At 41.2% G+C, this 26,706-nt stretch overlaps 1 protein-coding gene and 1 pseudogene across 5 annotated transcripts in view; both read left to right on the forward strand.

Annotated features, from left to right (window-relative positions):
* Ranbp17 (RAN binding protein 17) overlaps positions 1 to 26,706 on the forward strand; it is a 335,330-nt gene that overhangs the window by 271,389 nt on the left and 37,235 nt on the right. For 4 of the 5 annotated variants that reach the window (XM_075941352.1, XM_075941353.1, XM_075941350.1 and 1 more), the window contains 2 exons: positions 12,572 to 12,786; positions 14,206 to 14,344. In XM_075941352.1, coding sequence (XP_075797467.1) covers positions 12,572 to 12,786; positions 14,206 to 14,344 — 354 coding nt within the window. Of the gene's footprint in view, positions 1 to 12,571; positions 12,787 to 14,205; positions 14,345 to 23,937; positions 23,956 to 26,706 lie in introns of those variants that run through there. The other variant, XM_075941354.1, reaches the window with a different exon arrangement.
* Positions 21,034 to 22,852, forward strand: LOC142859591 (matrin-3 pseudogene; annotated as a pseudogene).

Below are 26,706 nucleotides of genomic sequence, written 5' to 3' on the forward strand. Positions count from 1 at the left end.
CTTTGTAGACCTTGAACTCACAAAGATCCAGACTTGCCTCTGCCTCCCTGAGTGCTGGAATTAAAGTTGTGTACCACCACTGCCACCACCCCTGGCTGAGATTACTGACCATTTTTTAAATTATTTATTTTTATTTTATGTCCATTGGTGTTTTGGCTGCCGTGTATGCCTGTGTGAGGGTGTCAGATCTCCTGGAATAGGAGTTACAGACAGTTGTGAACTGCCATGCTAGGAATTGAACCTGGTTCCTCTGGAAGAGCAGCCAGTGCTGTTAACTGCTGAGTCATCTCTCCAGCCCCCTCACTGGCCATTTTTGTGTGTAAGAATTCATAATCTTCTGTGGTTTCTTATGAACTTTAAGAGTACTTCTATTTCTGTGAATATCATTAGAATTTCAATAAGTATGTTACTTTGGGTAATATGAACCTTTTTTCATTATTTCAATTCTTATAGTCCTTGAATACAGGTTATCTTTTATTTTATTTGTGTTTTTAATTTCTTTCCTAAATGTTGTATGGTTCAGTATGCTGATCTTTTAACTTTAAGGATATGCTTTCCTTAAGGAAAGTACTGAGTGTTTGCTTGCTAGCTTGTTTTAATGTGTGGAGTATTTGCGCGGTGCAGTGTACAAATGAAAACCCAGTGTACAAAGCTTGTGACAGATGGAGGTCAACTTTGGGTGTCAAACTCAGTCACAATGAACCTTCTTTTTTTTTTTTTTTTTTTTTGATTTTTCGAGACAGGGTTTCTCCGTAGCTTTTGGTTCCTGTCCTGGAACTAGCTCTTGTACTTTCATTTTTAAGACAGGATCTCTCACTGAATATGGAGCTCATCAATTCAGTGTGGCTGGCTGGCCAGTGAGTTTCAGGGATCTGCCTATCAGCCCTTACTCACCCTCAGCTATGAGGTCACAAACACCATACCATACCTGACGTTTGATTTCATTGTGAGGTACCCAGATCCAGGTCCTCACACCCACTGCTTATGTGGTGGGCTGTCCTGAGTGAGACATTTCCCTAGGTCTCTGAGTGATTATCAGTGGAAGCAGTATGATTATATTTATACTTTTATAAAACAACCTTGATAATGAGTTTAGTGATGAATTGTCTGATACAAAGCTAAAAAAGAAAGGGACAGAATTAGTCATTTAAATTAAGACTCACTGTTGGGGACAGTGTATGTACATTCTCCCTTTTCCATCTTAACATAATTCTCTCCTGTGACATAATAGCATGATTTTACATTATTTTTTTCACACCCATAAAACAGCAGTTCTTGGGTTTTCAGAACCGGATTTGCTGTATATACCAAGTATTCTAAGAGCAAAATGTGACCATCCACATCTTTAAACAACAGGTTTCTTTTTGTTAATATTCAGCCCCGAACAAAATTGTCACACTCCATAATTCAGATGTTGACAGATGAGATCATCCGGAAGTGTTTGTGGCTAACTAAGCAACTAGATGATCCAAAGGTGTACATTCAGCACTGGAAATTACAAGTCAGTCAGTGCATTTAGTTAGAATTGTATTCATTTATATTAAAAACATGTAGTGATGACATGTTTTTAATGGAAGGGGATACAGCATCATGTTGCAATGTCAAAAGGCTGGACATTGCTTGTAAGCTTTAAGTGTCAGTCTATAAGAACTATTTATGTATAATATACTATGTAAAAGTAAAATTCAGACTTTTTGCTGCAAATATTATGAAACTTCTACATGTATTGTGCCAATTAGAAGAAAATACAGACAAAAATAATTTTGCCTTAATGTTTTTAAAATTATATTTCCACCTGTGTGCTTGTAAAATAATTTGCTTTGTTTTGTTTTGTTTTTACATTTACTTAGTTTTGTTATAGTGGGAACAAGTGGGTTCAGGGGATCAAATTCAAATCATTAGACTTTGGGACAAGTGCCCCAATCTACTGAGCCTTGTCAGCAGGCCAACAATTTTTTTTTTTGCTCAAAAAGAAAATAAGCTTCTATTCTAGGCACACGTGGTAACACACGCCTTTAATTCCAACACTTGGGAGGCAGAACCAGCAGGTCTTTGAGTTCGAGGCCAGTTTGGTCTACAGAGTAGGTTCCAAAACAGCCAAAGCTACACAGAGAAATCCTGTCCCCCGCCATCCTCCCCAAAAAAGATAGATAGATAGATAGATAGATAGATAGATAGATAGATAGATAGATAGATAGATAGATAGATAGAATGTTTCATTTCTAAATTTGTTATTAAATTATTGGATCATAGTATACCAAAAATTATAAAATCAAATTATGCCACCAGTGTTGTGCCAGTGATGTCCAGTTAGAGAGTATTATATGCAGCTGTGTTCTCCTCTTCTGCCCTATCTTTTTCTATCAATCACATTTTTCCTTATCATCTGCTTTTCCGTATTTTTCAGAAAAATTGGAATATCTTTGGTTTTTTATGAAGTAGCATACTCAGGGTCCCAGAGTTAAGCCCAATGTTTGTGTACTCACTAGGCATACAGAAAATATGAGTTTGATTCCTAGCACAACAAAATAAATAAATTAATTTCATTAAAATAACATTCATCAAAGAGGGAGATCCAGCAATGTATTCCTAAAAAGTCTTCACTCGGGTGATGAGTCTGATCAGAGCACCTTTTTTTTTTTTTTTGATTTTCTAGACAGGGTTTCTTCGTAGCTTTTTGGTTCCTGTCCTGGAACTAGCTCTTGTAGACCAGGCTGGCCTCGAACTCACAGAGATCCGCCTGCCTCTGCCTCCCGAGTGCTGGGATTAAAGGTGTGCGCCACCACCGCCCAGCCAGAGCACCTTTTATACCTATGTAAAATGCCCCAAAACAGTTCATACCATTAATGTGCATTAATAAAGATAATGCTCCATTATGGCATCGCTGAAACAGCTGTTCTTTTTTTTCTTTAATTTACTCATTATGTATATGGTGTTCTGAGTGCATGCTTGCCTACATGTCAGAAGAGGGCACCAGAGCTCAGTACAGATGGTTGAGAGCCACCATGAGGTTGCTGGGAATTGAACTCAGGACATCTGGAAGAGCAGCCACTGAGCCATCTCTCCATCCCCAAAATCAATCAATCTCTCTTTTACTTCCCCCCCCCCTTTGGTTTTTCTTCTTTTTGTTTTTTTTTTTTTTGTTTTTTTTTGTTTTTCGAGACAGGGTTTCTCTGTGGCTTTGGAGCCTGTCCTGGAACTAGCTTCCCCTTTTTTGTTTTTCGAGACAAGATTTCTCTGTGAAACTGTCCTGGAACTCACTCTATAGACCAGGCTGGCCTCGAACTGACAGAGATCTGCCTGCCTCTGGCTCCCGAGTGCTGGGATTAAAGGCGTGCGTCACCACCGCCCACAAAACAGCCGCTCTTAACAGTTTAGTGTATGTCTGTCTTCAGCTTCTGTGTACACATGCGCATGCTTGGTAACTGGCACGATATGCTGCCCTCACTTGTCCCTTACTTATGTCTGTTGCTTCGTGTTAATATGCAGAGAAAAACCAGTTCATTTTTTTTAATCTGCAAAGTTTTCATTTTGCACAGAGTTTTCCATCCAGGAGCTTGAGACAGTCACCTCTGTGAGCTTTATTCATTCATGGCTGTGTATTAAGAACAGCAGGTGCTGGTCTAAGCTTCCTGGGCAAACTGAAAAGTGCTGTGAGGTCTGGAAAGGAAAGCTGACAAGGACAAGGCACCAGGGCAGGGAACCTCAGCACTCTGGCTCATCACTTGTGCTACTGTCACTTCCCCAGCCGTGAGCTCTTGACCAGCATGTTAGTATTCAGTGCTGGGGAAGATCACTGAGGTCTTTTCTCCCCCAGCAGCCTCAATAGTGCCATCTTTGAAAGCTAGCCAGCAGGCCGGAAATTTCCCAGTCAGTTCCAAGTTGGTTTCCTTGTTCTACAACCAGCAGGTCTGATATCTTCAGGAGTAGGGTCTTACCATCCAACTCTGGTGAGCAAACAAGAGTAATGTTAGAGTAGCCTGTAACTATGAGCTTTGAATGATGGTGGTATGCCATCAGATGTGGGTTCATCAGAAGGTACAATTGTATTCCTCTAGTGGGGAATCTTAAAGCTGAGAGAAGAGATGCCCATGTGGGGGACATGGAATGTGTGTGTGTATTTGTTACATTACTAGAGTGCAAGAAGTAGGCCGAGCTAGAAAGATGATATTAATGGGATTTCTGTAAAGAAGAGCTAATCAGGAGGGTGCCTTAGGGAAGCGTGTTCCAGAATGAAGGAAGTAGACTCAGGGTCCTGAGGCAGGAATGTATCAGACATGTCTGAGGAGCTGCAGAGGAGGTCAATAGCCAGAGCAGAGCAGAATGCACCAGCAGCAGAGTGGTGAGAGATGAGTCCTGAAGGCCTGCACCAGTTCCTGCTGCAGTTTAGCTCCCAGCTGAAAGGGCCTGAAGAATAGGTCAGATTTTGTTGTTGTTGTTTGGTGTTTTGATTTGGTTTAGGTTTTTTGTTTTTTATTTTTGAGATAGGATCTTACTTTGTATCTCTAGAACTTGCTGTGTAGAGAAAACTGACCCCAAACTCAAAGTGTTGGTATTAAAGGCATACACCACCATGCCCAGCCCTGTATAGCATTTTGAACAGAGGAATGACAGTCCACTGGCTGCCTCATTATGATAGAAAATAGAACTGCACGCAGGAGGTGAGGGAAGGCTGTTGTGGCAGTGCAAGCACTGAGGTGACGGTAGTGAGAAATGGTGGAGCATAGTTAGATTCTGAAGCTAGGGCGAATCAAGTGTGTCAGTTAGGTGGAGGAACAGTGTATGGAAAGAACATAGACAAGGGAATGTAGCAAATCAGCAAGAACAAGGGCATTGCTGCTAACTGAGATGGAAAAGCTGAAGCAGGAGGGCCAGCTCAATAGCTCCACATTGACTGAGTTTGAAATGTTGGTGTCATCCAAGTACAGATGCTGAATGTAAATATGGCGCGTGAATCTGGAGTCTGGAAGGTAGTTTCAGACTAGAGAAATGAGTGTGGGTGAGGTGTTTAAAGGTGCAGAACTCAGTAAGGTCGCTGGTGGAGGCAGGAGAAGGGAATGTAATAAATATAGGAAACTTGGGGATGTACCCTAGTGTGTGAGGAAAGGCGAAGAGGAAGGATCTTAACAGAAGAGCGCTTGCAGCCAGCACTGACTAAGGGAAGTCAGACTGGTGGGAGGTCAGCGCCAGTGTCCAGAGCTCATCAGTGAGATGAGAAGAGATGAAGACACTACCATTATTTTGTAAGGAGTTTGGTTGCAAAAGGAGCAAATTCTAGTTTGTGTTCCTTTTCTTTTGAAATGAAATAAATCTTAGCATGTTTTATATGATGGTAATGATCTAATAGCAAAAAAGAAATGACCTCACAGGAGGGAAAGAAGCACAGAAGAGCTAGGATTGATTGAATTAGCCAGGGACTGACTTGTTAAGGAGTGTGCAGTGTGAGTTCAGATGCCTGCAGAAGGACGACAGTGAAAGCTTAGAATTCAGGATGTCTTCCCAGATCGTATATTTTTACTAGATATTAGCAGTCCTCTAAAAATCACTGTAGTGATTTTAAGGTCCTAACAATTTGCTTAATTTTCCATATCCTTAACAATGCTGCATTCCCCTCTTGTAATTTGGAAGGGAAAGATTGTATTCCCTTTCCAGTCTTCACATGTTAATCCCTCTGCAGCCCTCTTCTGTCTGGGGATGCTGGCTGCTCTGCAGAGGCGAGAGTGGGTCCTGTGATCTGAACACCGGAAACGAACATCCTGAAGTTCTCTTCCCACAACTCTTCTGCTCCACCGTCTTGATTGCACTCTCTCTTCATGTTGTTCATCCAAGCCACTAAGAAAGACTTGTAGAGCTATCTGCTAAATATTAAATTTGCTTTAAAGATGAAAGGAGAAAAAGAAAAGATGAATTAATGTACTGGGTTGTTTTCTAAGGCAGGAAGCAAAGATGTGCATACTGGTAAATGGTATTAGTGTGATATATCTTACTTACCCTTATGTCTTCCTTAAACCCACCATTGCTCCACCCCACACTCTACTCCCAACCCTGGCACAAAGAACTAGTAGGACATGAGCAAACAGATAAGCTGTAAACCCTTTCAGCTGATTGTGTAGTGAGGGGCCAGAGAACAGGCAAATGATACAGTATTGGCTTTACCCTGAATTATGTAAATGAAGGGATTAGTGGGAAGTAACATTTTCTGTATCGTGCATATCTAGCTTCGTCTTTTCTTTCCCAGACCGAAGCTCCTCTGGGCTCTTGGACAGAGAACAAGTGAACTGTATGATATCATACTTTACATATATTGGACACTGTCCCACTTGTTGGTGTAAGCATGTTGCATATGCTGTCTCCTTTACATAAGAGCCTTGGAAGTTATAAGTATTATTATCTTCATTTTATTGATAAGGAAACAGTGACTTACAGCAGTTAATAATGTGCCCAAATAACCAGATAGTAAGCTTTTAGGTGAGCTAGCCTTCAGTTTGTGGCATGCTCTTCTCCTGAGGCCCTATAGAACCTTGACATCAGCCATATCCAGGTGCTGTGTTAGGACAGGGGCTTTGCCCCTACTGCTAAGTATGACAGATGTCATCAATGAGACAGTGTAGTTAGGGGTTTTTGCTTTGTTTCTAGGCTTGGAAAGTCCTTCTATAAAAATAAGTCTCCTTCCTTTGGTGCTACTGCAGTAGTGGCAAAGAATCAGCTGTTACTGGCTTCTGTGGCTGCCCACCTGACGGCCATTGCCTCCCACCGCTGTAGTGCTGTGGTGTAGATCCCTCTTAAGAGGAGTGTAGGGAACAAAGGATTGAAAGGACTGGAACTACACAGGTTTGGGGCATAACAGGCAAGGCATAAACAATATCTGGGAGACAGAATATATATACACAGAGAGAGAGAGAATACGTATAGTAAGGTGAGTCTACTTGCTAGACTTTAAGCTTTTCAAGGCACAGTCTCCAATTTTGGAAAATATTACTGAGTAATACAACCTGGAAAGAACTAAATTCAGTGAAAAAATAATGGCTTAGCAAGCCTTCTCTTTCATAGTCTCTAATAGCAACCATGGAATGCTAAGATACTTGAGTAACAAGAGGTAGTTTCCTAACCCAGACATACTAATCATGCTTTTGTAAAGCCATAATAGTAAATTAATGAATTAATTCAGACGTGTTTGACGCAGTCCAAAAGGCAAGCGTGCCAACATTGTAACTTTAGCCTAGCAGAAAGGATCCGGAATAACCTGGATGGTAGATAATCTAGTGCATTGCGTTCAGAACTGTCAATCAAAGTACCTAGGCCGTCTGCTGAGCCTTTGCTGCAAAGTGCATGGAGATGTTAGGAAAGTGGAAGAGACCAGTTCTGCTGAGGGAAGAGGAGAGCAGGGAAGGCTTCGCAAACCAACCCTGGTGGCCAAGAAGTACACATAGCTCTTCACTTCTCGTCTAACGACAGCAGTATAAAATAAGCTCTCAGGTTTCTTTCCTTTGTCTCTGCCCCCTAGCAAACACAATCTGTGAGCCCTTTCTTGCCTCCAGAATTACCCTGGTTCTTTCCATCTTCTATCATGGTGCTCTTCTTTTTCAGAAAAGGAACGGTGAGGACATCACCTTAATTTATATTTCTTTGAGACAAATACCCTACTATCTTAGTTAGGTTTTTATTGCTGTGAAGAGACACCATGGAAAAGTAGCTGAGAACCCTACATCTTGCCTTGTAGGCAACAGGAAGTGGAGTTGAATGAAGCTTGAGTAAAGGAGACCTCCAAGCCCACCCCTGCAGTGACACACTTCCTCCAGCAAGGCCATACCTAGTCCAAAAAGCCACACCTCCTAATAGTGCCACTCCCTGTGAGCTTTCGCACTTAATCTTTTCTTTGCACCTTTTGCACTTAATCCACCTAAAACATATCACATCTTCCAAGGCTATCTGGGATACTGCAATTGACCCTTCAAGCATAGCCTGTTCTATGAAGCCTTTCCTACTGTCTTCTACCTAAACAAAGTTTGTTTCTTCTGTTGCCATGGCACCGCTACTCACTGCTCTGATAGTATTTGTCACATTTTATGGAGTCAATCACAAATCTCTTCACCCAGCCACAGTGAACTACAGAGCAAAAATTGTTTGTGTTCATGTGTTTTTCCCAGCACTTCACAGATAGTAGCTGTTAAATAAATACTGTTATATTGCACTCCATCTTCATGGAGATAAGGCATCTGTCTCCAAGGTGAGTTAGAATGAGCATGTGTTACTGAGTACCTTCCAAGGTAGACTTCAGCTTTCCAGAGAAAGCTTTTGTTTCTCAGATGTCTCAATCATAAACAAAGCCACATGGATGTCCAACAACGTACAGAGCAATGGCAGTATTTAGTAACAGATCCAAAAGGGGAAACCTTTGCCTGTTTAGTTGTATTTCATGCTCTACTAGAACTTGGTCCTTTTTAATCTCTAAGTACACATGTGGTTACTGTGATACAACTATCAAGTGTGAGCTGGCAGGGTGCTTACCTAGGATGCTCAAAGTCCGGGATTTGATCTTCAGCATCTCATAAACTGGATATGGAGGAGCAGACCTGTGGTCCCAGGATGCAGAGGCTGAAGTGAGGAGAGTTAGAAGTTAAAGGAAAGGAACACTGCTGGGTAGTAGTGGCACACTTCCTTAATCCCAGCACTTGGGAGGCAGAGGCAGGCGGATCTCTCTGAGTTCAAGGCCACCCTGGTCTACAAGAGCTAGTTCCGGGAACAGGCTCCAAAGCCACAGAGAAACCCTGTCTCAAAAAACCGGAAGGAAGGAAGGAAGGAAGGAAGGAAGGAAGGAAGGAAGGAAGGAAGGAAGGAAGGAAAGGAAGGGGAACACTATGATATTTTTAGAATAGAACTTTTGTTTTTCCCCTTTCATCTTTAACACTTAAAATTTTCAGAGCAAAAAATAATTTTATTCTAAAAGTGTATTCTAATTTAGTTTAAATTTATTTAAAATTATTCAAATTTAGAATAATTTTAGGTAGTATATCTTATACACCCATGGGTAGGTCGAGGGTAGGAAGACCACTGACTAGCCGTCTTGAAATAATGGCGTGTGTGAGCATGTCGGACCATCAAGGAAGTGTAAATATTGGGCACTATGAAGCTGAAGCAGGATCTAAAGAGGTGAGGTGTGAGGAGAAACTGATGGTGTAGTGTGAAAAACTCTTGCCTCTGCCAGGCAACTGGTGGCAGGCTTGAGGTCATTAGCGAGTGAAGGGAAGGAGGGAAGGAGGGAGGGAGGGAGGGAAAAAAGACCAAGTGGAGCCTTGCAATAGATCTATACCATGGCTCTCACCACTTCAGAAAGCCTTGCAGTTGCTTTTTGTCTACCTCCTCGAGCTCACAGATTGCTCATAGGGCCACTTCTAACCACAGCCATATCTGTTGTTTAAAGAATTCCTGAATAGTGCTTAGCTACACACTTTCAGAACACATTTCAGGCGCAGAAATTGTTGATTATAAATGCTAAGTACTACTGAAATGTTAATAAACAAACAGTTCTTTGTCTTGTAAATGACTAGCATATGTATTAGTCAGGGTTCTAAAGGAACAAAACTGTGGGGCATGGTGGCACATACTTTGGAAGGCAGACACAGGTGGATCTCTCTGAGTTCAAGGCCAGCCAATCTCGGTGACATACTAACATACCAAGTTCTAGGACAGTCATGCTGCATAGAGAGACCCTATCTCAACAGACAGAACATAGTAGCCCACACTTTACTCCCACACACGGGGAGCAGAAGCAGGTGGATCTCTGAGTTTGAGATCAGCCAGGTCTATATAGTGAGTTTCAGGACATACACCCTGTCTCAAAAAATAAATAAATATAAGGAACAGAACTGATAGAGTAATATAAATTAAATATAATATAAATCAAAGGGAATTTATTAGAATTGTTTCCAGACTAGTCCAACAGTGACTAGTCTACAGTGGGTTTGTCGGGACTCTGTTCAGTTCACAAGACTAGATGTCTCCACTCTTCCAATCTTTATTCCCAAAGAGCTGCTGGTGTTCAGTCTGTGTCGGAGTCTTGAAGACGGAGGTTCTAATACCAGTGAGAGACTGTCCCAGTTACAGGAAAAATGGACTTACCCACAAGAGTGATGGCAGGCAGGCAAAAAGCAAAGACTTTCTTCTTCCATGTCCCTTTATGCTGAAACTAAGAGATAGGACCCAGACTTAGGGCGGGTCTTCCACCTTAAATGATCCGATCTAGAAAATCCATCACCAATATGCCTGACTGCTTGGGTTTTAGTTGATTCTATATGTGGTCAAATTGACAACCAAAGTTAGCCATTGCAGCCTAGAATTTTGGTAGAGATTTTAAACTAATCATCTCAAGATCTTCAAAGACCTAAAGAAAAAGGTAAGAAACCACGATTATTTTGTATAATGCCAGTAATTTCTTTTTTCTCTCTTTTTTTATTTTTAAAACAATCTTATTATACATACCAATCCCAGTTCCCTCTCCCTCTCGTCCTCCCACTCCCCCCACCTTCTCTCCACCCCCCATTCACTCCTCAGAGAGTGGGAGGCCTCCCATGGAGAGTCAACAAAGTCTCTCACATCACTTGAAGCAGGACCAAGGCCCTACCCACTGCATCTAGGCTAAGCAAAGTATCCCTCCTTAGAGAATGGGCTCTAAAGAGCCAGTTAGTTCATGCACTAAATACTGAACCACTACTAGTGGCCCCATAAACTTCCCAAGCCACATAACTGTCACCTCCATGCAGAGGGCCTAATTCTGTCTTATACAGGTTCCCCAGCCATCAGTCTGGGGTCAGTGAGCTTCCACTAGCTCGGGTCAGCTTTTTCTATGGGTATCCCCATCATGATCTTGATCCCTTTGCTCATAATATCACTCCTCCCTCTCTATGACTGAGTTTGGCCCAGTGCTTAGCTGTGGATCTCTGCATCTGCTTCCATCAGTCACTGGATGAAGGTTCTATGATGACAATTAAGGTAGTCATCAATCTGGTCACAGGGGAAGGACAATTAAGATACCCTCTCCAGTATTGCTTAAGGATTCCTGGGATTTCCCTAGTGCCTGGTTTCTCACTAACCCCATAATGGCTCCCTTTTTCAAGGTATCTTTCCTTGTTCTCCCTCCCTGTCCTTCCCCCAACTCGCCCTTCCCAATCCCTCACGTTCTTCTCTCCACTCCCCTACCACCCTCCACCCTCCCCCTATGCTGCCAATTTACTAAGGAGATCTTGTGTACTTCCCCTTGTTTCCTGTCTTCTCTGGGGTTGTGGACTGTAAACTGGTTATCCTTTGCTTTATGTCTAATATTCACTTATGAGTGAGTACAGACTGTGTTTGTCTTTCTGGGTCTGAGTTACCTCACTCAGGATTTTTTTTTTCTAGTCCCGTCCATTTGCCTGCAAATTTCAAGATGTCATTATTTTTTTTACCACTGAGTAATACTCCATTGTGTATATGTATCACATTTTCTTTATCCATTCTTCAGTTGAGGGGCATTTACATTGTTTGCAGGTTCTGTGCCAGTAATTTCTGTGTTTCATCTAATTCCAAATCTATGAGACTCCTAGAAATAAAGTAACTCAAGATTAAATAAATTCACATAGGAAATCACCAGCTGGTGATTTTTAGTATTATTTTTAATAATTCTTGGAGAATTTCATATAATGTATTTTGAACATATTCATCCCCTCAACTCCCATTACCACCCTCCCATCTCTTCACACTCAAGTTGAGATTTCTTCTTCTTTGAATACAGCTTGTGTTGCCAGGCACTCTCGGGAACAGGACCTGAACTGGCATGTAGTTGGCCTACCAGGGCTTTTCACACTGAAGAAAACTGATACTCCCTCTCCCAGAAGCTCTCAAATGCTCTATCTCCTCAGCTAGTGCTTGGATTTGCTTAACTTGTAATTTTATCCTGCCTCTTTTTTTTTAATATGTGTGTGTATGTGTGTGTGTGTGTGTGTAGCTAACTCTGTTTCTCTCTTTTTTCCTTAACATTTATGTATTTATTATGCATTTCTGTATGTATATATTCATGTGTGCACATGAGCCACAGAGCATGTGCGAAGTCAAAGGCCAGCTATGGCAATCCAGTCTACTTCCTCCACCATGCAGAGATGGATTTCAGGCCATCAGGCTTGGCAGCAGGTGTCCTTCACCACTGAGATACCTTACCACCCTTATCCTTTCTTTTTTTAGTTAAAAATTTTTATTTAAGGGCTAACAATTTATTTGCATTAAAGTAGACAAACTAATCTGAAGAGTGTGTGTCTCATGGTTTTCTTCATGTCTGTGCATATATATCAGTGTGATCGCCATCCAAATAAAAACACTAACTTCCCAAAGTAGCCTTGACTGATTTTTTTTCCTTCTGCTCTTCATTCCTCCCAAGTAAATGATCTTGTATATTTATTTTTTGTACAATGGGTGATTCAGTTTGGAGGACATGCTGGGGGAAAGTTAACATTAACTGCAAAGTGAAGATGATCAGTGTGTCTCACAACAGCTTTGGTTTATATCTCCTTATCACTTTCTTTCTGCTTTTACCCCACAACAGGAAATCAGATCCTGTCTCTTGGGAGTCTCTCAAAAGATCAGATTTATCCAATGAAACTCAAGGGCATATCCATCTGCTATTCAGCTCTCAAGTCTGCCTTATGTGGGAATTATGTCAGCTTTGGCGTCTTCAAGTTGTACGGGGACAACAATTTTGACAATGTACTCCAGGCCTTTGTGAAAATGCTGCTGTCAGTGTCCCACAGTGACTTGCTGGTAAGCCTGCTGTGCCCTGGGGGTCTTCATGGGAAACTGGAGTACCAGCACCCCAGCCTAGAATTGTTACAAACCTGGGAATCCAAACACCACCACATTCTGTTTCAAGATAGCTTGCTTGCTCCAGACTTAACAAACCTGGACAGCCCTAGTGCTTACCTGTGTAATTCAACACACAGGCTAGAACGCCACAGCTGTCACTTCTAACCACTTGTCATCCAAAGCACTGTAGCCTCTTCACATGAAAATAGACTTAGTAATGTCAGAAAATTGCTTTCAGCTATATTTATTATTCACAAGAGGAAATACATGATTGGATGCAGAATTTCCCCTTCCATCCATCCTACCTTTTAACTTCTTCCTGTTTGACCTTCCTTTGTATTAAAATTTGAGTATGGCAGCCAGCGTTAAACTGCATGTTGAGCTACCTGATATATGGGCTGTTATTCCTTTGGTTATTTACCCTGTGTTAGTCACCTCGCCGAGTGTCTAGACCACACTTTTTCCATGAGTGCATTGAAGCCCCTTTTCTGCTCATGACGTTTAGCTTTTATGACATATGTCAGTGATCTTAAAACTTTGGAACTTTGCAGAAAGGTCTGGGGTGCTTGTTGGAAATGCAAATTTCTAGACTTCTGGCTCGTGTCATAAACAGATTTTCTTTAAAACATTTCAGCCACTTTATACAGGAGCCATTGTGTGCTTGGTGTATTTTCTGTAAGTACTTGTTAAAATAGCCAAATTCAGCATTGGGTTAACTGAGACTTTTCCACCTGCTCCCAGAAGCTTCATAGATGACCTGGAAAGCGTGTGGGAGAAGTGTTTCTAGATCTTACAATAGAGCAGTGCCCAGCACACTCATTCCAGCTTGTGACGCCTCCTACGGTAAAGCAAAGTGCTTCTTGAACGCGGTACCTGTGTGACAGAAATTACAAAGCAGAATCATCAGTTACCCTGTTGGGCAGCCTCACTGAGGGACTTTTCTCTGCGGTTGTGCTCCACCAAGAAAACTGATTGCACTCCAGGCAAACCATCAATACTTCTCAAACCTGAATGTACATCAGACTGTATTTATGACGCTATGAAGGAAAAAGGCTGATTTCAAGGCCACACTTCAAGAACTTTTTACTGAGTCTGGAGTGGGGTCAGAAAGCTACATCTTGAATAAGCGTGCTTAGAGGTGTTGTAACCTCACTAGATACTATTCTACTCTAGGTTATATTTGCCATGAGTGTTACACCTGCTTATGACATATACTGGTTTATGTTGCATTTGAGATTTCGCAGGCATTTCCTCATACACTTGCCTCTGGTCTTTTTGTCAACTAATAATTTAGCTAAATGGGTTGGCCTTATATAAATATAGCAGACTGAGGTGCCATATCCATGTGGCTTACATTTACTCTATCTCTTTATATAGCAATATCGGAAACTGAGCCAGTCCTATTATCCCCTCCTGGAATGTCTCACCCAGGACCACATGAGCTTCGTCACCAACTTGGAGCCCCCTGTGCTCCTGTATGTTCTCACATCTCTCTCAGAGGGGCTCACCACTCTTGGTAAGGATCGTGAAAAACACTGTTCTCCATGGAAAGGACTTGACTTCATTCTCCTAATGTATGTATTTGTTCATTGAGATTTTTGTCCAATGAAGGGAAAAAGAAATGTTGTCAGCCCAACTGAAAGAGGTTTTACAGCTATTACTTGCAAATGGGAAAATGTATGTTTAATATTTTGGTAATTTTTTATCAGTTTTGAGATAAAATTTAAATACCACCAAAGCCCAAAAAGTTCTAACAGATTTATACACAATGATGAATCACAACAGTGCATAAAATATTTGCATCACTACACTCCAGTATGTCTTCATCAGACCTATTTCCCACCCTTAGCCCTGCTCCAAGGAAACTACTGTCTTTCTAGATTTTCATATAAATGGACGCTTAAAACTAGAAATCATTTGTCTTATTTCTTTCATTTAACATAATGCCTTTAGTAATGATCTGGTTTTTTTAATCAGTTCATTATTCCTTCCCTTTGCCAAGTGTCACTGTATCACACGAATTACCCCACACTTGGTCTGTGCACAGATCTTCTCATGGAAGGTAGGATTGCTTTCATTTCTTGACTGTGTTGCACAAAGCCTCTATGAGCATTCACAAATCTGTGACGATTCTTTGTATTTCCCTCGGATAGATACCTAGAGTAGGATTTCTGGGCTGTCTGTCAGTTACTGTGCCGAGGTGCTGTTTCCCGACGTGGCTATAGTGTTTTGCCCCAACAGTGTAGAAAGATTCCAGCTGTTCCCCATCCTTACACTTGCAGTGATTCTTTTCAGGCTGAGCTGTCAGTGTCTAGGAGGTGGAATCTTTGTGGCTTTAATTTCCATATTACCAATGAATACTCCGAGGATATCACCATGCTTATGTGTTTTATCATGTGTTGTGCTTTATTCTGTTGCTGTGACAAAAATACTTGAGAGAAGTCAACATACAGAAAGATGGGTTACTATTTTGGTTCACGATTTCGGAGATTTTGGTTTGTAGTCCTTTATTCTGCTCATTTTAGCCCTGAGGCAAGGCTAAAGATCATGGCAGGACACAATTGACAGAACAAAGTTTCTAACCTCATGGTGAGCAAGGAGCAGAGAGAGCAAGAAAGCAGGTTTGAAGTCAGATGACATGCTTGAGAGACACGCCTCAGTAGCCTACTTCCTTCAGCCATCCCCCACCCCTATTATTGTACTTCACATGAACTTATCAGTGACTAATTCATTGATGAAGTTAGCACCCTCATGATCCAGTCACCTCTTAATCCACCAGCAACTGGGAACAGAGCCACGAGATACAAACAGTAACCTACATTTTCTTGGTGATGTGTTTGTTCATATCTTTTACACTGGTTTTTTGTTTTATTTTGTTTAACTTTGGTTTCTGTTGTTGGTGATTTGTAAGCTGTTATATATTCTGGATACAAGACAAGGTTTCTCTGTGTAGCCTTGACTATCCTGGAACTCGCTCTGTAGACCAGGCTGGCATTGAACTCACAGAGATCCGCCTGCCTCTGCCTCCAGATGCTGGAATTAAATGCATGTGCACCTCACCACTGGGCTTGGATATAGGGTTTGTTTGTTTGTTTGTTTGTTTGTTTGTTTGTGTTCGGTGATGGCAAGCAGGGTTTCTCTGTAAAGCTCTGACTGTCCTGGAACTTTTGTAGAATTTGTAGACAAGGCTGGCCTCAAACTCAGAGACCTGCCTGCCTTCATCTCCTGAGTATTGGGATTAAAGATTTATGTCACTACCTCAGGTTTGAATACAGATTCTTAATCAGATATGTTTTGCAGATAATTTCAGACCATGACATGTCTTTGTGTCTTCCTAACAATATCATCTGAAAAGGAAAAGTTTTTATTTTGAGGAAATCCAATACTTCTTAAGCCTACAGCCATAAAGATTTCCCATTTTCTTCCTAAAGTATCAGCAGTTTGTCCCTCCTGTTTAAATCTATGATGCATTTCAATTTAACTGTTACCTATGTTCTAGAGATCAAACATAAATTCTTTTTAAAGCATAAGTATTTGATTGTTCTAGAAATTTTCATCTTTTGCTTCCTTACCTTTTTTTACTAACTACAACTTATAATTTCATACTTGGTCTTAAATGCTGTGGTATAGTTCTTTAATGTTTTCTCTTAAAAATTACTATAACATGAATTCTTTGCCTTTTCATAGACATTTTAGAATTAACCTGTCAGTTTCTTGTGTTTCCCCACCCCCACCAACGAACAAAAGACTAGGGGAATTATGCTTAGGTCTAAATTGAACCCTGCAGCTCCTTTTGGAGATGACAGGCATATTAGCTATTTTCAAGACCAATTCTGGAAAAAATCCCCCCATTCTTCTTCTCACTAATGTCTTCCTTAATTAGAGCATTGACTCTGAGTTTTGTGTGTATTTTGTTTGATTTGTAACCAAATATTACAGGTTTTGTGCCTCTTAAATGGTATTCTTAAATTTCCTTTCTTTGCTACCTAATGGAAATGGTTTTTTAATATGTTGACCTTTCTAAACTTACTAATTGTGCTAATTTATCATAGATTTCTTAAATTTTTCCATGTAGATATATCAGCTAAAGCTTTAATTTGTCTTATATACTAGCTAGAACCTGTAAAACAGTACTGGGTTAGGCTGGGGTTAGGGAAAAACTGTGCTGAATAGAGGTGATTGTACCAAATACTTTCTGCCGTCCCCAGGATGGAGGAAGCACTGAGACCCAGCAGTCCTATAATGTCCTGTCTAGGAAATTTGAACAGTTTCCCAATGTGACTATAGCCATACAGAAAAGTTCCAGGTCCTCCTTATCTTAATAATTAGGAGTCTTTAAAGTATAAATGTTCTGATATTATTGTCATGAATAATATTGAATTGACTTTATCAAATATTTTTCTATATACTTGTGCTATTTAGTTTCTCCTCAGTTTGACATCATCTGAGAAGACAGCCACAACTGAGAAAACACCTCCATCAGATTGGCCTGGGAGCAAGCTGATGGGGTGTTTTCTTGATTAGTGAGTGGTATGGGAGCGCCCAGCCCATGTAGGCAGTGTGGCCCATGTAGGCAATGTAGCCCGTGTAGGCAGTATAGCCCATGTAGGCAGTGTGGCCCATATAGGCAATGTAGCCCATGTAGGCAGTATAGCCCATGTAGGCAGTGTGGCCCACGTAGACAGTGTGGCCCCTGTAGGCAGTATAGCCCATGTAGGCAGTATAGCCCACGTAGGCAGTGTGGCCCCTGTAGGCAGTATAGCCCATGTAGGCAGTATAGCCCACGTAGGCAGTGTGGCCCACGTAGGCAGTGTGGCCCACGTAGGCGGTGTGGCCCCTCTAGGCAGTGTGGCCCATATAGGCAGTCCTGGAAGGTATAAGAAAGACAGCTAAATGTGAGCTGGGGAGCAAGCCATTGATCAGCATCCCTTCTATGGTCTCTTCTCTAGTTCCTGCCCTGACATTCTTCAGTGACCGAGTGTAGCCTGAGACTTGAAAGATAACAAACCCTTTTCTTCTGAGTTGCTTTTGGTCATGGACTTTGCCAAAGTAATAAAACAATACTAGTAAGACTATACAGGGTGTTTTAATGCTAATATATTACATTAATATTGATGATCATGCTCAGATGTTAAACCAACCCTGCTTTCCTGGATTCAGGGTAATGGGATTTTGACACATATTTTTACGTCTTTATTTGTATCAGATATTGGCGTACTCTTCTAAATTAATATATACTCCTATACTTCTTACATACTGTTCTGATTTCATAACCCTGACATGTGTTAGTCTTTGTTTTGTGCCTTCATAATATGAGCTCAAAAGTATTCCTTCCTCTGCTGTCTCAGGTTTGCAGACTTGAACAGGGTTTGTTTAATGTTGACTAGAATTCTCTAATTCAGCTCTCTCACTTAGATTTTTCTTTGGGAAGTTTTCAATCACAAACTAAATTTCTTCTGTGGCTGTTCCAGTTATCTAATCTCATCAGAGTATTTAGTTGCTCTTGTCTTTAGAATTTGCCCTTTTTATCTAAAGTTCCTATTATATCATTGTCATAAGATTGTTCATAGTAAAGCCAGGCGGTGGTGGTGCACGCCTTTAATCCCAGCACTCGGGAGGCAGAGGCAGGTGGATCTCTGTGAGTTCGAGACCAGCCTGGTCTACAGAGCTAGTTCCAGGACAGGCTCCAAAACCACAGAGAAACCCTGTCTCGAAAAAAAAAAAAAAAAAAACAAAAAGATTGTTCATAGTATCCACCTGCTATCCAGTGTATCCATAGTGTCTGTCTGTAATAGCCTGCCTGTTGGTCTATCTGTAATATCTGCCTGCTCGTTGGTGTGTGTAGTGTCTGTCCGTAGTCTCAACAGTGATAGCCTAATTGCTGGTCATTGCGCCCTCTCTTCTTTTCTCTCCTCATCATTCTAGCTATAGTTACCAATTTTGTTTGCAAAGCTTTCATTTTAATGATTTTTCTGATTTTTATTTTACTAAGTACAATGTTTTCTTTTCTTCAATTCACTTTGCTTTCTCTTTCCTAGTCTTGTTTTCAGATGAACATATAGCTCATTGATCTTAGGCCCTTAGACCTTCCTTTGTAATGTGTACATATACTACATCAGCACTACTATGAGCATATCTCAAAGATTAAATGAGTTCTGATTTTCTGTTTTTCAATTTAAAAAAAAATTGAAATAGGGTTTCTCTGTGTAGCCTTGGCTGTCCTAGAACTCACTCTGTAGACCAAGCTGACTTCAAACTCCAGGAGATTGCCTGCCTCTGCCTTCCAAGTGCTAGCGTTAAAGGTTAATAATATTTTATTTATTCTTTGAGGACCTCATAACATGTATATACAGTGTATTTCTGTGTCCACTCGCTACTCACCCACAGCATTGCTCAGACCCCACCCAACATGTCCCCTCCCAACTTGCTGTCTTCTTTTTCTTACTCTCTTGAGTGAGCCCTAAGCCCTGTCAGTGCTGCCTGCCCACATGCTCACTGGGAGCCATCTACTGGAGCATGGAATCTACCAAAAGAATAACCAACCTCTCTGTCTGCCCCAGCAGCCATCAGCTGCTAATAGCTCATTGGCTAGGTGTGTCTTGAGTCTCACCCCAGTCTTTGCTTGAGTTTTGACTGTTTTATTCTTGTGCAGGTAGCCACAGTTCATGAGTCTGTTGGCCATGTCTTATCCAGGAGACAGCATTTCACAGGACTCCTCCATATCCTCCAGCCCTTACTTCTTCCTGCCCTCTCTTCTTGGCTCTTGGGGATTGAGGACTTGATGCAGAGGTCCCATTTAGGGATAAGCACCCAGTCATGTATTCTCAGCACTTTGATCAGTTTTGAGCCTCTGCATTAACCACCCCCATGACAGAAAGAAGATTCTTTAACCAAAGTTAAGAACAGTTCAGATCTGTGGATATAGACATGAGTGTGACCTCAAAACTGTCTATTGTCCTGCTGATTTTCATTTGGACAATAGGTGATTAGTTTTCAATTATTTGAAGATGTTCTTCACTCTGTAATTGAATGTAGTCTGTTTTTGTTGAGACAGGGTTTCTCTGTGTAGCCCTGTCTATCTTGGAACTCACTCTGTAGACCAGACTGGCCTCGGAGACCCACCTGCCTCTGCCTTGCAGACTGGGATAAAGGAGTGTACCCCCACATGGGCCCAGCAGTTCAGTGATGTTTTTAGCCCTTTAAATTCATTAAGACTGTAATGGTACAAACTGTCATGAGCTTTACACAGGTACTCGTAGTGAGTTTGTGTTTCATTGTTGTGAAGAAAGAGCATTTCTAAGTTTCAGGTCTGATTCGTTGATGGCATTCCAATAATCTATATTCGTACTGTTTGGTTGTATAATTTCTTCTATATACTTGTTCTGAGAATTGGCAAGAGAAAACTACTACAGTCTGACTACAGTTACAACTTTGTTCTGTTCAGTCCCTATCAATATGTATATTAAGTATTTCAGAGTTCCTGTCAGGTGCATAAGTATTTGAAATTACAGTATTCCCTTGAATTTACCTTTTTTATTATCACAAAATGACCCTCATGATTTGTTGTAATTTTTTTTCTCTGAAAGTTCTGTCTGGTAATATCTTGAGTTTTCTTATGCCATATAATTATTTGGGCATAAGGTGTGTGTGCCTTTGTGTTTATGTGGAGGTCAGAAGACAACATTCAAGAATCAGTTCTTCTCTTCCATTGTGGAGGTCCTAGGGATCAAACTTAGGTCATCAAGCTTGGCGGCAAGTGCCTTTACCCACTGAGCCACCTCACCACCCCAGCACCCTTTTATTATGTTATAAAATGCCTTTATTATTTAAAATTGATTATTTCTAGAGAACACACATTTCTTATTTCTGCTATAACTATCAGAAACTTGATACCTTAAAACACAGTATTTTAGAAATTACGTGTCTGGCATGGGTCCTAGTTAAAATCAGGATGTCAGCAAGGATTCGTGTCTTGAGAGATACAGATATCTATAGTCCCTTAGTTTGCGGCCCGTTGTCTCAGACCACCATCAAAGGCAGCAGCATTTTATCTCTAAGAATTCTACAAAGAAGTCTTCTGACTGACCTCTTCCTCCCTTCCAGTTCTAAGGACACTTGGGTTTACACTGGGTCTTACTTGGATAATAGCAGCCTTAATTCCCCACTGTGAATCCTGATATGTTCGCAGTTCCTGGGAACTAGGACATGGACCTTCTCCAGTGTACAGAAAGAGCAGGAATTGGGCCTGTGTATCAGAGCTGACTTTCTGCCCTTTATATAGAGAGTTTCAGGTGTTTGGTATAACTACCTGTACATTTGGGTCTGAGTTTGCAATCTTCGTGTGTGTTTTCCTACCCAATCTTTGTTTTTATTTGTCTTTTTCTTCCATCTTTTTGTTTAGATTGAAGCCTATACTTGTTTTAATTGGTTGGGTTTAGATCAGTAGAGGGGGGTTTTAGTTGGTCTCTTGTTTGGTTAGTTGTTTTTTTTTTTCAGACAACAGTGTATAATCCATTCTGGCCTTAAATTTACATTCTTCTGCCCTTGCCTCTGAGTAGCTGGGATTGCAAGCATGTTACAGCTACCCAGTCTTTAAGTATGCCAACATCTCTTGGAAAGATGAACCAGGGAACTGCACGCCTTGCTAGTTTAATGAATCTTAGAATGTGTTCTTCACTGAATCAACAAGGAGCTTACAGCGCACTGTCCTCTGCTAGTACTTCTTCCTATAATTTGCAGTCTATATTTAACATTGGAAGTAGAGGTCCACTCCCTTTGTCCTCTCAACACCTGAAGACCGCGACAGTAATGCAGACCAGGCCAGTAATATTTTGGCCAGCTTTGGTCTGTCTGCTAGAGACTTAGATGAACTGAGTTGTTATCCAGAGGACAAGATTACTCCTGAGAACTTGCCCCAAATCCTTCTACAGCTTAAAAGGAGAACTGAAGAAGGCCCTACATTGAGGTATGGTAGAGATGGCAGATGTTCTACACGGGAGCCACCATGCAGAGTACCTAGGGACGACTGGGAAGAAAAAAGGCACTTTAGAAGAGATAGTGTTGATGACCGTGGTCCTAGTCTCAAGCCAGTGCTTGATTATGACCATGGAAGTCGTTCTCAAGAATCTGGTTATTATGACAGAATGGATTATGAAGATGACAGATTAAGAGATGGAGAAAGATGTAGGGATGATTCTTTTTTTGGTTAGATCTCGCATAACTATCATAAATTTGACAGTGAGTATGAGAGAATGGGACGTGGTCCTGGCCCCTTACAAGAGAGATCTCTCTGAGAAAAAGAGGGGCGTTCCTCTAAGTAGCAATATTGAAGACTTCCATGGACTCTGAATGAAGGGTTATCCCCATCTGTGCTCTGTATGTGATTTGCCAGTTCATTCTAATAAGGAGTGGAGTCAGCATGTCAGTGGAGCTGCTGTGGATGAGGAAGCTGCAGCTCTCCTAGAAGGTGGTGGTTCAGTGTGCTAATGTAGGGGTTGTATCATCTGGTGGGGGAAAGGAGCCTTCAGATAAAGCTGTAAAAAAAGATGCAAGTGATTCAGCAGCATCCAAGAAAAAACTTAAAAAGGTGGACAAGATGGAAGATCTTGATCAAGAAAAAGAAGCTGCATTGGAGAATGAGATTAAAAATGAGGAAAATGGAGAACCAGGTGCTGAATCTGCTGAGACTGCTGGTGATCCAAACAAAGACAAGTGAAAATGCAGACGGCCAGAACAAGAACAAGGAGGACTATGCAGTTCCAGATGAGCATAGAATCGAACCTATCAGCCTAATGTGCCTGTTGGTATAGACTATGTGGTACCTAAAACAGGCTTTTACTGTAAGCTGTGTTCTCTCTTTATACAAATGAAGAAGTTGCAAAGAATACTCTTTGCAGCAGCCTTCCTCATTATCCGAAATTAAAGAAATTTCTGAATAAATTGGCCGAAGAATGGAGACAGAAGAAGGAAACTTAAGATGTATAAGAAGTTTAATTATTTCTAAAGAAAAACAATGGTTCTTTGATTTTAATGTTAAAACCTTTTTTAAACACAATACTGATAGTTAGAAAACTATTATACTCTTGTTTTAGGGGAAAAATAATCGATGTCTTTTCATGTGTTTAAATGTTATAGCAGAAAGTACACATATGGTTAAGATAATGGAAAAGTTTTTGTTTATTCAGAATGGCAACAGACAAAAGTACTTCATAGAGGTTGACTATTGTAAACTTACGGAAAACAGCTTGCACCAATAAGAGATAACATAGAACCATTTAGAAAAATGGAATTTAGTAGTTCGAGGCTTCAAAGAAATGTCAACTTTTGGTTCCATTCAATAAAGAGCAAAACCAATTGTATTTTTTATTACTTTTCATCTGAAACATTCCACATTTTAATCTGAGCCTTGCAGACTTCATTTGACTTGGAGGCTGTTTTGGTTGCATTTCCTTTTTAGAGAACTTCATTCGTGTGAAACTGGTAATTCGAATGCAGGTGCAGTTTTTTTTTAATGTCATGCTGTTTAGATGATAAGAAATTAAATAATTTGCCTTAAATTTGTGATTTTTTCCCCTGAGTTCCTGCTAAATTTCGTATTCTAGTAGTGAATGCTATTTCAGTGAAATGTAAAAATATTCCCGTTCTCTTTGACCAGTATTAATTTCCTGAGAACCTATTGCTTGTCACTTGAATCCTGTAGCTGTCATACATCTCTGGTATAAGCAACATTTGATTTTTTAAGTGTGTAAACCATCTCTATATTTTCAGAATGTGATTTTACTTTTCTGCATTTTAAAAACAGTTTGGCCATAATTCTAGACGCACACTTCTAATTCATGTACCTGCACATGTGACCTTTGTGAGCAGAACTTTGCATGTAAAATCTGTGTTTACTTGTAACTCTCTGGTTATATACTGCTTATATCATTGGATTCAAGTTAAAATATTTAAAAAAAATATTTTGGCCTTCGGCTCTGCAGCTTTGGTAAGCTTCTTCGCATGTTTGCAAGAAAGACACCGGAGAGTCTCCCTTTGTGATCCTGCACTCTGGTACTTTATACATAGCGGTAGCTGCCTCTATCTTCCATGTTCCCATCCTATTACTCTTAGCTCGTTGAGACCACTTGGCTGTAGTTGGGTTGCCCTTCCTGTCCTGCCGTCTAGACTGCTTTGGGCTGTGAGCTACAGCAATTGTAGGTATTTCCTCATTCATTTCCCTCTCCTCGGGTTTAATAGTCCTATACTTGTTGTTGTGCAGTAATTGAAAACTGTGTTTCATATATTTTGTCCTGTTTCTGGTTGTTTATGGCAGGAGGGGAGATCCTCATAGCAGTTAATCCTTTGTGAAAAGAAGCAGGAGTCTTGTCTTTTGTTATTACAGTTTAGCTTAACGTTCTGTTATCTTACATCATAATAGCACTGTGGGCTTTGAATCAGTTGCAAGCAGATGTTAGTCTCAAAGTGTAATATTCGCTGGCCTGGGATCCGCATTCAGCAAGGCTCTCGAGTCCTGACAAAACAGCGTTATGAAGGGTGCCGAGCGTTAGCTGCCATTGCTGCTGTGTGCAGTGACAGTGGACACAGACCGTGCACCTGACTCTGTCGTGGGGGCTCTTGTGTTCCATCATCTCATGCTCATGAACATCTCTCATACCATAGTATTCTAGCACAGTCCTCTTTTCCTGCTGGGTCATCTGAGGGGCAGGAGCAGTGTTCTATTTTTTATGTTTTCTTTCTTTGAGAATCTCACACAATATATTTTGATCATATTCTTTGCTTCCCCCAAGTCTTCTTCCCAGATCCTCCCACCCCTCCCTACCCACCCAACTTCATGTTCTGTCTCTTCTATTACAAAATCAACACACACATACCAAAAAAAAAAATGCCTGTTTTGTGTTGGCCAGCTACTCCTGGGTGTGAGGTCTTCACTGGAGTATGGTTGATATACACAATATTACTACATTGAAGATAATCAGTTTTCCCTCTTCCAGCAACTGCCAATTGTGAGTAGCTTCTTGGTTAGCCGTGGGACTTTGTGCCTGTCTCCCCTCCTCCATGCTGTGATTTTGTCTGCATTAATCTTGTGCTGGCCTTGTGCATGCAGTCACAGTCTGTACGAGTTCATATGTGGATCTGTTGTTTTGAGATGGAAAACACCCCTCCTCTTTTTCTGGAGAGATTGTGTAATAATGCCATCCCATTTAGGACTGAGCCCTCCTCCAAAGTCAGTCTGTCTCTCTGTCTCTGTCTCTCTCTCTCTCTCTCTCTCTCTCTCTCTCTCTCTCTCTCTCTCTCTCCCTCCCTCCCTCCCTCCATATTATCCAGTTGTGGATTCCTGTATCCATCTGTAGATCTGCAAGAAGAAGAAACTCAGATGAGGATTGAACACTACACAGCTCTATGGGTATGGAAAAGTGTTGTTAGGTGTCATTTTATTGCTGTGTTCATCAAACAAATAGTAGGTTTTCCCTTAGAACCATAACCATCTCAGTTCTTCTTCATTAACTGTTTCAGGTATGGATTCCATCTCATAAAGCAGTCCTTAAATCCAGTTTTTAAAAGTAGTTGGATATTCTCATAATATGCATACCACATTGCACCAGTGGGCCTTTATTGGCCTTGCAAGCAGGCCATTATTGTAGTTGAAAGGGTTCATAGCTAGGTTAAGATTGGTGATTACTATTCTGGTAGCATGCACAAAACTTTCTGACACTATGAACGCTAGTCAGCAGGGACAGTGCTTCCAGCTGAGTGCCAGCTGGATTTCTGATAAGGATTTCAGAATTCCCATACAGATTTCTTTGTTCTATGCTGTAAGTATGTGGTGTCTTCAATAATAGCGTCTTGTTGTGAAGCTGTGGAATGTAACCAGTAGCATTAGGAATACCCAACAATATTTGGGGAAGGGTGTCTGCTGGACCCCTTTGGCTAATAAAAGACAGGGTCTTGATCACTACTTTATTCCTGGGCCCTGTATAGTAAGTGCTTGCTAAATACATAGTGGAAGGATTAATTAGGAAGTATTTTAGTATACACATGAGTACAGTATTGCTCAGAAAGTTGTGTCTAAGAAAGAGTCTTTGCCATTTATTGCGAGGTGGTGCACACCTTTAATCCCAGCATTTAGGAGGCAGAGATAGGCGGATCCTCTGAGTTCAAGGACAGCTAAGGCTACACAGAGAAACCCTGTCTCCGAGAGAGAGAGAGAGAGAGAGAGAGAGAGAGAGAGAGAGAGAGAGAGAGAGGGAGGGAGGGAGGGAGGGAGGGAGGGAGGGAGGGAGGGAGGGAGGGAGGGAGGGAGAGAGAGAGAGAGACAAACAGAAAGTCTTTCCCATTTCTCCTCATCACACCTTCCTGCTAGACCTACCTGATAAAGGCTGCAGCTTTGACAACTGGGCACCTGATAGAAGGCGTTATGCATGCATTTATGATTTTACCTTCAACCTCTTACATTTTCACAACTTAGGTGACTCCCCAAGACCCTAGTCCTCCCTTGTGCTATGATGACTTTTGAGCTGAAGTCAGATTTCAGCTGGGCCCCATTATCATCTTCCTGGCTCTGTTGTATGGCTCTTGTACCCAGTTAACTTTTCAGAGCAGCTTTCCATGGCGGGTCTTCCTAAGCAGGAGAGTTATTAACACTGCTGTGCTTCCTGTGGAGACCACTTGCAGGAGCGTCAGAGCACTTGGCTGTCTCAGTGCCAAACAGGGAGTGCCTAATAGGTGTCAGAACATTTCCAGACTTTACAGATGTAATCCTTTTCAAATTATTCTAAAAACCAAGAAGTAGCATAAAATTTAAAAACCCATGGTGTCTGCCCACTCTTTGAGGAGTCATTATCAGAGTCTCACGATAGCTTCCTCTGCAGATTTAAAAAC

Source organism: Microtus pennsylvanicus, chromosome 11 (assembly GCF_037038515.1).
Source record: "Microtus pennsylvanicus isolate mMicPen1 chromosome 11, mMicPen1.hap1, whole genome shotgun sequence".
Taxonomy (NCBI): Eukaryota; Metazoa; Chordata; class Mammalia; order Rodentia; family Cricetidae; genus Microtus; species Microtus pennsylvanicus.